The 15,094-nt window shown below is 39.2% G+C and overlaps 1 protein-coding gene across 1 annotated transcript in view; it reads right to left on the bottom strand.

The window, feature by feature from the left end:
- The window catches only part of eys (eyes shut homolog), a 140,041-nt gene extending 125,536 nt beyond the window's left edge, over positions 1 to 14,505 (bottom strand). The window contains exons 1-5 of the mRNA XM_051076578.1: positions 14,304 to 14,505; positions 6,390 to 7,288; positions 5,690 to 5,806; positions 1,277 to 1,473; positions 298 to 425 (exon numbers count right to left, since the gene is read on the bottom strand). Coding sequence (XP_050932535.1) covers positions 298 to 425; positions 1,277 to 1,473; positions 5,690 to 5,806; positions 6,390 to 7,137 — 1,190 coding nt within the window. The 5' untranslated portion in view covers positions 7,138 to 7,288; positions 14,304 to 14,505. The remainder of the gene's footprint in view (positions 1 to 297; positions 426 to 1,276; positions 1,474 to 5,689; positions 5,807 to 6,389; positions 7,289 to 14,303) is intronic.
- Between the last annotated feature and the right edge of the window lie 589 nt (positions 14,506 to 15,094).

Genomic DNA, 15,094 nt, shown 5'->3' with positions numbered 1-15,094 from the left:
TAGGTGGGATCAATCTATTGTTGGTTTTGGTCATGGTCCATTTACATGGGAGTGGTCAACAATAAGAAAAATATAGAATCACCAGCCAACACTGAAGCTTGAGGACTGCTTAACAGGTATGCATTAGTCCTAGAGCTTTTAAGTGAAATGTAAATCCTAATCGCATTAAAGGTAGAGAAAGAATAAAAGAAAATCCATTTTTATCCACTCACAGCAGGACACACATTCACAAGACATCCCAATCATCTAGAAAGGGGACTATGAGAATGGCCTCTATTAGATCCCTCTGTGTTTCACCTGCAGACATAATCATTTCCCCTGGACATGCAGGTGGCATTGTTGAGACATGGTGATGGGCTGCACAGGTTCTGCTGCCTCCTGCACACTGGGACCACATTACCATCTGCACAGACACATTCAGAAGCCTGCATACAGAGCCAAAACAAACCAGGTCACATGTCAGCTTGGGAAGACAGGGTTAGATTACACAAAAAGGAACATTAGATTACTAACTGAAGGACCATTATCAAATCATTATCAAAAGACCAAATCACTGCACTGTAGTCCCTTGACTGACTCATATTATTGTTTGTTGCTGATATCTACCATTACATATCATCAAATCTAAGTAGACAAGTAAGTAATAGGCGTTATGTGCATTTAAATATGAGTTATAGCTATTATGAAAGGCTAATAAATGCTAATGTTCTTGTAATTCAAAGTTAAAAGGATTTGAATTTCAAATTAAGCTTCTGGAAAAATATTGATGTCAAGCAGCAGCGATATCCAGCATTATTTTGATAAATGTCCCTTTTAGCCTGCTGCTACTCTGGTATTCTTAGGTGGGTTGCGAAAATGTATAGTGCACTTGGCAAACTGTAATGAACAAAACAAAGGTCAGAGAAAGACAATTAGACCATTACTGCTTTTTCTCTAGTGTATCCTCTAGAACATTAGAAACACTACTGTCTCTGGAAAATGTATGACCACAATAACATTTCCAGTGAAAGGTGAAAATTGCAGCAGGCATCCAATTACAAAAAGCTTTTGATGAGACGTTTCAAACTGGCACTTAAATATGCAGAAGGACATTCAATCAAAATGCAAGAGGAGACTCTTTCCCTTAGCTCATCTTCAGGAGGAAATATTAATTGCTGTAGCAGCCTTCAGAATGAAGCCATTTGATCTTGTTTCAAGACAGTATATTAATTTTCATGTGCCATTTCTTGTTTATATCCCTCTGAGATAAAACAAATAAGGGAAATTAAGTCCTCACACGCTCCCCTGCGGTGCAAATTTGTTCCTCCTGACATGCATATGACATGCAATCGAAGTCAACTCTGGAGTCGCAGTAGAAGCCCCCGAATCTTTCTGGACAATGACAAACAAATCCTTTGGGGGTCTCCTCACACAGGCCACCATTCCTGCATGGATTTGGATGACAGGCCACTTTCCTCTTCTCACAAGGTGGGCCTATGAAACAGGTAATACAACATTGAGCACTTGAGTCTTAGATTATGGGAACAACATTTAGTCACACAAAATCAAAGTCACTGCCCATCACATGTTGACAGAATCTGCTCAAATGGAAAGTCACATTAGACATGTATGAAATGGCTTCAAAGTTATTTGACCAAGTTTATGCCAGAGAAGATATGACTGACATGACTTACAATCCATGGAGAGACGGGTGGTTGATGTGTTAATTACATAGGATAGAGGCATGTGCTGAGCTGCTCCCTCTCATTATGCATGTATACAATTCAAGAAAATATCCTCGCAATTAAACTAAAGGCAACTGTACATAGTGTCATTGCTGTCAGAATTCTATCTTTGCATAATTGCCAACTTCAGATACTATCACATTAACATAGACTGTCTTGTCCAAACCAATTAGAAAATCATAAAAGCAACAAAGATTTTACCAAGCTGATGAAAATAATATTTATATTAAGACACAGCAAAGACTAGGCTAATTATAGTTGCTTCTACAGTAAGTTCTTCAGTACCTGGTAATGTACAAATAGTACATATATTTTATGAAACACAGAAAAACCTGGCAGCCCTGTATAGCCAGTGTTTTTGTTCTTGATAGAATAATACCATTATTTTTTACTCATTTCACCTGGGAAACACCAAATGTGTAGTAAAGTAGACTGCAAGTCCTAAACAGCTGACTAAATAAATCATTAGGTTTGGCTCACCTTAAAATGCATGGTTTTCTCTGAGAGCTATATACAAGGAGATGAGTGTGTGCCCTCCTTGTGTTGTTCCTGCTTGTTTCCTCAGATGGAGAATCGCCTCCACCTCAGGGTGTTCGTGTCTCATGCTATGTGTGTGTGTATTAAAATCTGTGCTTGTGCACAGATGAGGATTTGATGGCATGCAGCTGCCATCCAGTGATGTCTACACACAGCATCAATATTAATGAGCATTTGGGTTAGCACCATTATCAGGCATGGCAAGTTGACTGTTATGTGATCACACTGTAACACACTTGCAACATAGCAAAGTAACGTGATGTGTGACACTCAGTTCTGGTCCTTACGAGAACACTGTTAAGAAAACAGTGGTTAAGTGAGAATATACAGTGATGCAAGAGGCCAAATAGTCTATGTATGCAAGTTTCATTTACAGCAGACAACGTAGTCATTTGGGAGAGTATATAAGGCACTTCTATACTCTGTATAGTAATAAAATGATAAGTAAGTGTAAAAATGATTTTCACTTAACTGTAAACTAAGTAGTCAGTGCTGTAGCCTAGTTCATACTGTAAGCATTTTCCAAAGTAATTCTGAATTAAGCTGTGGCCAGTAGTTTTCTAAATACTGCAGTACCACAACACTTTCACTACCAGCTGCTTAACCAGTGACAAGGTAATGCTGTGACAGTGTACGCAAAGGATAAAATTAGACTGAATTCACTGCAAGTTCAAGGTGAATAAAATTTGATGTTATTCCCTGGTGAGGGTTTTCATTTTTGTGTTCTTCACAAGGTGCCTACACATTTATCTTTCCAGTGACTCTTTCTTTGCATATTTTCTTTAATCCCCCTGCTGATACAAGTGCTCATGTCCCAGAGGCTCTTCATAGCCTCCTCTGTGGGCATCAATCTTACTGTGTACAACTTCAGGGCCTGCTTTTGCCTCAGCTCATTTTCCACTAGAAATTGACTTTTCATAACCGGTCCACTAAAAGTTACACCAATACCAACTAATATATTTTTAAGGAAAATTTCCATCTGTCATGCATATCTATGACACAGATAATGGCTACAACACTCTCTGCAACTGAAAACAGAACTTCCTAATATGTGATTATTTTGGTTGAGGTCATGTGTGGTATGACTATTTCCCTTTTCACAATCATTTGTATTTGTGCTGGCATTTACTTATGTCTACCACAGATCTCCAACTCAAACACCCCTATTATAGCAGTGATAATGAACTGTAACAATCTAATATACATAAGGAAACAACACTGTGTCAGTTTCTAATTAAACAGTTTAACAAGGGTAATGACTGCATATATAGTTCAAATTAAACTTTAGAAATTTGATATTACAACCAACAAGACTGCAAAAACAATTAACACCCTATACCAAATGAAAATGGCCCCATAAAGATGGTAATACCTTGCAACAAATACCCTAGAGGTAGCTCAGAGGAGAGTCAAATCAAAAGAAAATCTCATTTGAAACGTCCCATGAGTTTGGCTCATTATTCTGTGCGCATAGACTTTGGCCTATGAGGGCAGCCAGCGCTGGAGCAGCCACTAACTTCCAGTTGATTAATGAGGCAACTGCAGCAGGGAGGTAGAGGAAGCACAAGCTCCACAGAACTCCCAAGAAGCTGATGGGACAGGAGGACACCATGACTATGCGAAAGCACCCAGCGGGGACTGCTTACTTGAGAGAGCAGCAGCAATTAAGGCAAATTAGATAAAAGCTGTAAAGGAAGTGGGTGCATGTAAGTCACCAATTTGTTTCCAATGTGAATTATGTGAATTATCCTTCCACAAGGGTGGACATTTTTTACAAAGTACGCTGTTTTGTTTGGTTTTATCAATAAAACAGTGCTGAAGCTAATATGATTTTTGGACATATAAAAGCATGAGGGGATGTAATATTTCAGGGAAAAAAAAAATCAAATTTCAGCAAAGTCAGACATAAATGAGGGGAAAATCAACATAAATAAACTCTTCACTGAATGTAATGCATGTCTTTATTTGTGAGGCGTTCAATTCAGCATTCATTTGGCATTCCAGGTGCACAAGAGGATGAAGGCAAAGTAATATTGTTTCCTTTCAAAGATTCAGAGAATTTCCTTATCCTCTCGTTTAAATGTTAAATGAGTTCAGAGTTCTTTGAAATGTCTAATACTACCCTTCACTTCCTATACTGAGAACAAAAAAAAAAACTTTCTTCTCCTGTATGGCCTTAATCTGCTCTTGTAAAAACAGATGCCAGACAGCACTGAAAGTAACCTTGAAACCACATCTCCAAAATAATAAGCTGAAAGCATGGGCTGGACTCGGAAGGCAAAGCTCTGACACTTCAAGAATGCTGCCAAGACAAATTGTGCTCCAAACAAAACAATGAATCAGTGTGAAGAGCCACCTGGAGTTTTTACTCCAGAAAGTTCATTGCAGGCTTGTTTTTACAGCAGACAGTGATATCCAGGGCAGCCTGAGGAGTATCCAGGTCTTGTAACCCATTTGTGAGCGATACCCATTAACCTAACTGTATGTTACTGGAGCAAATGAGACTCATTACATAAATAATGGGTGAAGCGATAATGTCTCATAAACAAGGATCACGAGTGCCACCCAATGTTCGTACATGAACCTTAGGTAACTTTTCTAAATCACAGGGCAAGGAACGCAGTTTGGCTGCCAATGAAAAATATGTTACTAAAGTGGGTATTGTTAGCTGAACACACCATGAGCATAACACACAGTGATTTGTACAGAATATAGTAGAAATTACAAAGAACAGAAACCTAATGTTGAACACCACTATAAATTAGATTTTTGGATCCGCTCCATCATCTTAGACCAGGGTGCATTAAATAATTAAACATAAAAAAATATATATATGAATGTTTCAGCCATGCCTTTCTTTTTTCTAGCAGGCTCACAGTAGTTGGCCGGTATAAAAGTTCTGATTTAATATGCTCAGCAGAAACAATACATATTAAATTATACTTTAATTGACTGCTGTAAACCTTTGTTTTATCAACTGTGCCATGCTCAGTTAGCCAGCAGTTTAGCTCTGGCTTTTTACTACCACACGTCACTGGTCGTAACATGAGGTATCTGATCTGAAGTGGCCGCTTCATATATTATGATGACAAATATAACATCAAGTGGGATCAGGTTTTAAAGCCCACGAGGAAATGCTGATCTTTCCATGATATATGGCTTTTGTAGTTTTTTCAGTGTTGACCTTTCTGAAGATAACTGCCCCTTTGAGGCAAATGACATGGTTCTGCATTTGGGAAGTGGGATGCAGCAAATTCTTTCTCACTGCCTTTGGTGTACAGCATTAGGGAAAACTGATTGTCAGTGCATGATTTGTCGGTCAGGGATAAAAACTCTGTGATAGTATTCAAAGATTAGATTCTCATTGACATAATGACAGGCAATCCATTTATATTACACCAACAACCAGCTGGATAAGAGCTACTTACCAGAGACTCCTGTGTCACAGATGCATTTGAAGGACGTAGGTGACACTTGAGTGCATGTCCCATTTTCACAAATTTTGTCACAGTTCTCTTTTCCAACAACTTCAGAGCAGTTAACCCCTAAAACAAATGGCAAGTTAGTTGACACACAGAGAAAGCAATGTGCCTGGATTGAAGTTTGCATGCATACATAGACCTTTGGTGTCATTTATTTGAATTTCTAATTGAAAATGAAAACATTACTGTAGATAATACTGCTGAATACATGTTGGCAGCAAACAGAGTAAGATAGAAGTCATTTGGAATATAAGCTGTTTTAATATTAATTGTGTTTGCTTTACATGAGAGTGTGTGCTGAATAACATTAACTTGATGTGTCCAATAAATATAGAATTAAGAAGTAGCTTGATTCTGTTTAAGTTTCTTCTATATTCTTTCTGTTACCCTCAACTAATCTGAGAGTAAAATTCTATGAAAAGCATTAATCAGAGTATACAAAATAAACATACATGACAGGTATCTCTGGTGAGGTTAACTTCTTTGATGCAAACATTGCTCAGAACATCAAATAACATCTGATTTACAGTGATTTCATTGTACAACAAAGGTAAAAATCAGATGTGTGGTAGTAGTTTTTGATCTAGCTCTAATTCAAATAAATTAAGATAGCTCAACAGATGGGATCAGTGAGTTTTGTCCTTACCTGTAAAATGTGGAGGACACAGACATTTATATGTTCTGTGGTTTGGATCTGTGGATCCATTGCTCAAACAGACTCCTTTGTTTTCACAAGGGTTATCCAAACAGGCATCAAACTTTTCACAAAACCTCCCAGAGTAGCGGTGGTGGCATCGACAGTGGTATGCACCTTCCCAGAGGTCTGTTTGACAAATACCTTTCCCTGAACAAAGTCGAAGCAGAGGAGAAACCTGACAAAGTTGTGTTTTAACAGACACATTGAGCCTTAAGCCAAGCTTGCACAGCTGCGTGTCTCCCTCATGCAGGGCGATGAAGTAATGACGACCCGGGGTGAGCCACTTGGCCTCAACCTGTGCACTTTCATTTATATTGTGGGGGAAAAGGAACTGATCTTTTATCTGTCCATTTGTGGAGCAGCTTTCAAAGTTGTGTTTTGAAACATTGAGGAGTCTGATGCCATATGACTTCAGTGTTTCATCAGCAGACATCAGCAGTTTGTCTCCATGTTGCAGCTGAAGCGGGCATAACTGTGGGAAGTTGAAAGGGCGCCCACTTGACTCGTCTTCCCCCTGAGACTCCCCCCAACACTGAGCAACACTTCTACAGATGTTTCCTATGAGAGTCCAGTGCATTTGGACTGTGTGCTGTTTAAGGTGCCACTCAAGGGACATTTGTCTGTTGCAAACTGTTTGGCAGTGGATTATGCTGACAGCCACAAAGATGGCAATCAAGCGAAACAATGACACTCCCATGTTTCCCCTCTCTTACTATTTAATCTAAATCAGTCTGGGACTTCCAAACCCGACTTGTGTCATCTGGTGAATGGATGAGCTAAACACGTTGTATTGTTCTTCATAAGATGTTGTTCCACATAGTCCAAGAAGTCGCATGAATAGTAATGACCTGGGGGAAATAAAAATTCTCATTAGTGATGAGTTACTGGTAAAGGAAGCTGATTTATAGAAATCTTTTAACATTTTTCTAGTCAAATCATAATATATATCTTAAAATGTGATTTAAAGTAGAACAATAGATACAGAGCTGCTTCCATAAAGATTTTGCTTCATTGTAACACATAGACTTGTGGCTTCGGCGAGTCTAGCAGAGCTGTCATAATCATGTGCAGTGCTGCTGACCACCAAGTGTGTCACAGCAGCCTCAGCCTCCCTGAGGTTTCTACAGAGAGTGACAATGTCAGATAAAATATTCTCTCTCCCCTGCCGGTGCCTGATACCTCAGTGTCAGGCAGCGAGATGAGTTAAAGCAGACAGCATTGTCTTTCTCCCTCAGGCCCTTTTCATACGTGTGCACGAGATAAAACAACAAAGCAGAGAAGCCTCCCTGCAAGTGAAAAACTCTGCTCCTTGATCAGCTCACAAGACCTGATATGAATAACTGCACAGCGATAAGTAATAAAACGCTGAATATGGAACGCCAATATCAATAGAGGAGGGAGCGATAAAGTGAATGAGATTGCAAGTATTGTCATGAGGGCTGTGTGGGCACCCAGAAGACCTCATTTACATGAAATGAGGTTCACCACAGTGTTTCACTGAACAAATCAGAAACCTGTCCTCTGATTTCTGGAGAAAGGAAAATTTAATCAAAATTCAAATAAAATGTGTAATTGGTTTGTGTATATTTTTGCAGGATATTCATTATTTGCCACAGTGCAAGAATAAATACCACTAGTAGTCTATCTATGTTTAATCAATGTTTTACTTAAAACTGTTCTAATCAATATTTTCATGTTATTAATGAATCAAATGACTATGTCTAATGTGAAAAGTGTCCCTCGTAATGACAAACCTAGTCAGAGAATTATTCCCTCAGCTGTACAGAGCATGTCTCTTGTTTTTACAGCCCACAACTTCACTTTTTTGTTTACTGCCAGCACTCTTTTCAATAACAAGTTCAGCAGGCAGCGGTTTTCAGTGAGCTTGAAAAACCCACTGTACACTACCTGACCAATCCCAGAGGTACACCAGGGAGACTCTTGACAGCCCGCTATGACCTACAAGGCAAAGGTCATGTTACTGACAGAGACTACAGACAGTGAGTAGGCTAGTTTTGGGGGTTTTCAGTAGCCTTGCTTGCTTGTCTACTTGTACTGTAGATGTTAATGAGCAAAGAGACACAATTTGTTCACAAAATTTTTAAAACTCTGTACATCAAAAAGAAAAAGCAGCAAAGCTTGTTAGTCGACCTGCTGTTTCTTCATTCTTCCATTTCTTCAGTTTTGTAATTCAAATGTAATCAATGCAAAAATGACAATTATAAGAGAATTAAAGTCATCAAAGACAAAGGAAAAGCCAACCACATTCTAAAAATGGCTTTATAACCTTCAGAAATATTTGTACAAATGTAACCTTGAAACCACAAAATGATCCCTTTAATAGACAGATAATCTATAAAGCCTGTATTAAGGCATTATAGATTATCCAAATTTCATAGAACTTTCCCTCAGATTCTTTAATGTGTGGATGTGTCACCCAGCAAACTCTGTTCATGCCTGTCTGGCAAAATATGATTTTGCAATAATAAGACAACAAATTCAAGTCATTTTATATAGTCACCTTTTCCTGAAATGGCTCCATTGAAACATTTTAAATAACAACATCGTCAAACCCACAACCCGTTTGATTACACGGGTATCATAACATCTAGTATGCTCTCGAACAGTAAAATAAATTAATCAGGCCAACACCAGATTGTAACATGCCCAAACATATTGTCAGCCAGACCAGTTTCTGCAGCTATGGGTAGCACTGTAGTAGCAGCAGTGTTGACTGACATCCGTTGCTTATCACCAGTAATACAATTTAGGCAAGAGGTCATGACTGGTACTGCATATAGAAATTGGACCTGGAATTGGACACTATAGTAGCATGATATTACAATGCACTTATTTTCACCTCATATACCACCTATAACAAGACCTTGGTCACTACGCAGCGATCCTGCCTCACAGAGATCTGTAATCCAAAGTTGGGGCAGAGAGACAGCTGGGATAAAAACAGACCATCTTATATCACCACGCATGTGACAGCAAATTGGCAACATCAACAAGCAGCATGAGTAATAGATCGATTTTAGAGGAAACACTGTGGCCAGGGAAAAAAAAATTGCAGGTAGGAAGTACCGCACTGCCAGCTTCTTTTTTCTTTCCAATTTTCACAGAAATTCAGCGACAATGCAGCAAGCATGCAAAGCCTCATGGTTTATATTTTAGTCAATACATTTGATCCTAACAGAACTTTCACTATAACCTCTAATGCACTGCTGCTAATTCGTTTTAGTACAATCCAAAGTAAGATATTTCAAGGCTGTTTCGACCCGACACAGTCTGCATGATGAATGCAATTTAGACCCTAAACCACATTCATCCTTCTTAATTGTGTAGTGGTTCAAATTCATTTAATCTGAATTACATTCAATACTAATTCATACTATTACAGCAATCTATGCTACTGGCCTCCACCTAAATAAACAGACCAAAAGGTTCTCTGGGATATTAAGACACCTGAAAGGTATTGATCCGTCAGGATTAAACTGCAGGCCACACACAGAAGTGGTTCAGGTAATAAGGGCCATGAGGTCAGAAGCAAGGTCATGTATATAAGGGTCAACTATTGGTCTCGCTGAGCCTCCTGCTTTCATTATAGCTCAGTTCAACCCATATTTTAGGATGCCAATCACGCAGGTGTGCAGAGGGCAATGGATCAAGGGAGCCGTGTAAATCCTTGGTTGACTTGGTTGGCTGATGACTGAGAGACACCGAGAGGACACAACAAATTATCACATCAAACTGATAGGCCTACATGTCCCTTGTTGTCAGTCATACGACACAAAATAGACTACGACAGCTGAAATGCTCTGTTGATTAATTGATTATGCGATTGACACTGCTAAATTTTTCGATTAATTGTTTGAGTCATTTTAAGCCACAATTAATTGGTACAGTGTCTGAGTCTTCTACGATAGTGAAGCAGATATCTTTGCATTTTTGACAGTGACAAGAGATTAAAATATATCAACCTGGTAAGTTGTAAAGGCTTCTTTTCACTATTATATGATATTTTCCAGACTGAACAAATGATCAGTTAATCATGAATGAGATCAGCAGACTAATCAATAACAAAAGGACTAGAATAAGCATTAGAGGAGCAGACTTACAGGCATATATTCAATTAAAAATAACACATATATCACACAACAAAGCTCACGTACAGTACAATTTGAACATAAACTAGGCCACATCTGAAAACATTTGCCAACTTGCCATCTAATGAGAGAGATTACATTCTTCTTTCTACACAAGTAGCGAAGTTTGGCTCATTAAGCCGTCAGTGCAATGCACAGACAGTGATGAAGATGTTGGCTAGTGAGTGAGGCGCAATTGCTAGTTAGAGTACAATGGCACTTATGCCGGAATGAGGACGCGCAGGTGTAATTTTGAGGCAAACACTGTTGAGATAAATAGTGCAAGCCTCCTTGTATATGGTAATGTCTCATTATGATTTCCTTGATTCAGAACTTCTCAGACCCTGACAGCTGCAGTGACTGAATGCTGTTGGTGTTTGCTGTTGTGTACTACTATGAGTGTACTATACTTGTTTGCCTACTCAGGGACTGGGGATGACTTTTTGGAAGGTCATGTTTTTTGTATGTTCAGTAAAAGTAGAATAAAACTATAAATTCAAGTTGTAAGCCTTCTACACTTGTGAAATCTGCTGCTTTTGTCATTACATATTATCCTCAGGAACATCAACAAAGGAAGGTTGCTTTACAAATCTCTTCACCACAGTGAAGCTGCTGGTATTATTAATTCAGACGCAAAGCAAACCATCTCTCCAGATATCACTACAGATGATGAGGTATGAAGCAGGTGAACTTTAGACTTTAGAACTGCCATTTGAGTGTCCTAGGCCTTTTTTTAAACTCATCAATAATTTGGTAGGGCTGGATCATCATCTGACACAATGCCAATTCATTCAATTCTATTCTAAAAAACTGTCCTTTCTTTGTGAAAAATAAAACAATCTTTTGGAAACTTAATTCACCTGAAAAAGTTTTGATGCAAAGTAAACAATGAAGCTTTAAACCAGCCAGCATAGAATTCAATTCTCTGTCCACTCACTGTTAAACTGTCTATTTCTGACAACACTGTGGTGACCGCCTCGGTAGATGATGTCCCATTTCAGAGCAGGTCAGAGCAGAAGGAGGTTAACCGCCATCATCATTAAGTTTATTGGAATAGAGAGGTGTTTGTGAACACATTTACAAAACAAAACCACTTTAGCTCCAAGGTTTGTGATGATGCACCAGAAACATTATCATATTCATAACCTGTATAATAACCTGCAGCTAAACTTCAAAACTGTTAAAAAAAAAAATCAGTTTCTTTTTCAATGTTCTGTCATCAGCAGGATGCCACTAAAACAGCACTGAGCCATTGATGTCACTGTGGAGCCACTGGAGGACTGATTATCCAAACACCAGCATGCTGCTGGCCACAGCCGCTGCCGCTGATCGCTTGCTCTCCCTGGGTAGCTATCTGGATCATCACTAATCAGTTATAGCACTGATGAGCATCCGGGCCCCGAAACCCTGAAAACCAACCCCCACATCAATTTTCCTGCTCTAAATGCAGTACTTGATGCCAATGGCAAAACCAATTTTTACTCAAATTTCAGGATTGTTTTTCTGAACCTCAGACATTAATTTACCAAGTAATAGCAAAAACGAAATCACATCAATTTGAATTATATATCAGAATAGTTACAAGAGCATAGAATGCTTTAGTTAACATGTTAACCTTCTCCTAGACAAATACAAGCTCATTTTTATGTTCTTTCTTTGTTCTCTATAACCTCAAGGAACATTTCAAAGAATTGAAGGAAAATTCAAAGAAACTGCAGGATGTTTCCAAGAAAATTACACCTCAAAGAAGGTATAACCATGGGTTAAATTAGGCCAGAGCCAGGAGCAGTATAGCTGCGCCAGCATGACTTCACCTCTATGAATTGCTCATTTTTGTTTGAGGCAATACCTGCAATATCTTCAATACCCCCCCACCCCCGTATTATGGTCTATAGTGTTTCCTGTTTATTTGATGCTCTGGAGGAGAACCTCAATAAGGCAAGGCTGCATGTGTTTGTTTGTTTGGAACACTTGTGCAGTGCTTAGGGGAATTGGGGTATATAGTCTCTCAGCCACAAAGAGCCTTATGAGCCCTGTATAAAGGTAACAAAGCAAGTCTATGAGGCAGCATGGTCACACCATGATCCAGTGTTAGGTTAGTATATGGTACATCTGGAGACCAAAGAAACTGTTGATGATTTTCACTGTGTGGCAGATATAAATTAATTTTTTTAACACTTACTACCACTGAGCTTGTTGTACCTTGGTGTTAACACGTGGTGGAGTTAAAAGAGTTCAGCTCACTTCAATCAGGGAAACACACCTTCACTGGCCCTTCTCCTGGGAAGCTCTAGTGCACTTGTTCGAAAAATAATCAGTCCCTCTTTTGTTAAGACGTTTTCAACTTCTTTCTGTTTTATGAACTGAAACTCAGCACAAATGGAGCACTGCTAACCAATCTATACTGAACAAAGCAAAAATACAGCTATATAATCACGGACATACTAGAAAACATTGTAAAGATCAACCTCCTGCTGCTGAGGGCACATAGGCACATTGAAAATCTAGCATACAAAATCTATGTTATGCCACAGATATTTGTTTATGTCATGGAATAAAAAGAAAACAGGTAAAGTATCCGGGAGCCCTGAAGTCTCCACTGATCACCTCTGCCAAGTTGGTTCATTCGTTTTTTCAGGGGATATCTCAAAAACCTGTTATCAGATTTCAATTACATTTGGTGGAAGGTTTGGCCATCAGCCAGGGAACAAGTGATTAGTTTTTAGTTCCGATCCAGATTCACATGTGGGTCCAAGATTTTAAGTATTTAACACTGCGAGATGGGGCATGTCTGACGCAACTGCTGCACTTACTTGGATAAAAAAAAATGGCACATGTACCCCATTAATGTCTGTAACTATGTATGCTCTGATCTCAGATTTCCTACAGTCCATATCTAAACATTTTCAGCTCTCAAAAAAAAAAAAAAAAAAACTGAGGATTATACACCCTTGTTGTTTTATGCTCTGTGTGCTCTCTTGTTGGAGAATATGTCAGGTGACTGTAGAAATAAAGATTTTTTTTTCTTTCCATGCATGTATATATAGTTACTCTGTTGAACCCAATTAGAATCACAGATCATATTATATAAATATACACTGTCTGATTTTTCATCACCTTGAGCAGTACACTGTGGGAGGAGGCTGACTAATTCATTTAGTCACTCAGGCCCTTATATCTACCACATAGTCTCTCTGTATGTCTATTTAGAGTGAGTGGTGAGTTTATAGTGATTTTGTAGGATATTTTCCCTCTGTGTTAGTGTACTTACTGTGTCCGTGTGAACTGTATGGCAGGCTGTTCTTTCAGTCTCCGATCTGAGCAGGTGAGTCTGTAGGCTATAACTCAGTCTAAGTGGGTTGTAATCAGTTATTCTGATGGAGTCCACCTGCTCTGGTCCTGTCTGTTAGAGTGAGGGTGAAGCTGACAGACGCTGGCCACAATACTGCTTCTCACACATTTAAAGCTGAAGCGGGCCCGTAGCCACAGGGTCTGCATTAAACAACAGCTTAGCATTAGACTATGCCGACGCGTCTCTCTGCCCCCATTCTGCAAACGCTAGGCCCAGGATTTACTATGGACGGGTAATCTGACTAGGAGGGCGAGCACATGGACCATCTGCTGCTGTAGACTCAGAGCTCTACAACCACGTCTCTGTTGACTGACAATTACACCGTAAGGTTACATCGTGTGTGCCCGTAGGATGCATGCTCACCATTAAGTTGAAAAGGTGTTCCGCAAAGGGACGGCGACTTGTAACATCGTTTGGGAGAGTTTCTTACTCAGGGTTGAGATGTGTCTCTCCGTTGGGGATATGACAGCTGAGCAGTCTGGGCGAACAGAGGAGGAAACATGTTGCTGAGGAAATGTGATCAGACGCTGAGGGCTGAAGGCGTGCCTGCCTGCCTGCAGGGGAGAAGGCCTTCTGGGGCAGGGCGGGGCGGGGATACAGCCTGCCTGATTGATTATTTAATTAGGCTTAACTAAATATTCATTTGCCAAGCCGAGTCATTATCTTGTGTAAACAACTGAAGCTCTCTCAGTAAATGAAAATGATTTTATAGCCTATAGTACCTGTGGGGTGAAAAAAAATAAAAACAAAATTGACTGGACTGTCTAATCACTGTAATTGGACCATAGCAGATCGAGACCCAGAAACTATTTAACCCTTTTGTTCACTGAATTGATAGCTATCTAGCTAGCTTCATATATTACCTAGCAAATAAATACACATCTCTGTAATACTTTGCCATGCATGAGCTACCTCAATTGCTCTGGCTGATGATTAGGTGAAGATTACACCCTGATCACTAATACAGCCATTCTGAAACTTAAATACTGTAGGATACCAGGAGGAAATAGAGATACAGAGATAGCCTGTCCATAAATAATATCTACCTACCTGCACTTTTTAAAGGCCACTTAACACAACACAGTTCACTTGTTTAATCTGTGTGAAAACTAATAAACATTTTCCCAAAATATAGAACCGTTCCATTAAATACT

The sequence above is a fragment of the Lates calcarifer genome, linkage group LG16_LG22 (assembly GCF_001640805.2).
Source record: "Lates calcarifer isolate ASB-BC8 linkage group LG16_LG22, TLL_Latcal_v3, whole genome shotgun sequence".
Lineage (NCBI taxonomy): Eukaryota > Metazoa > Chordata > Actinopteri > Centropomidae > Lates > Lates calcarifer.
Note: the sequence above shows the minus strand (reverse complement) of the source record. Positions and strands in the feature narration are given on the sequence as shown.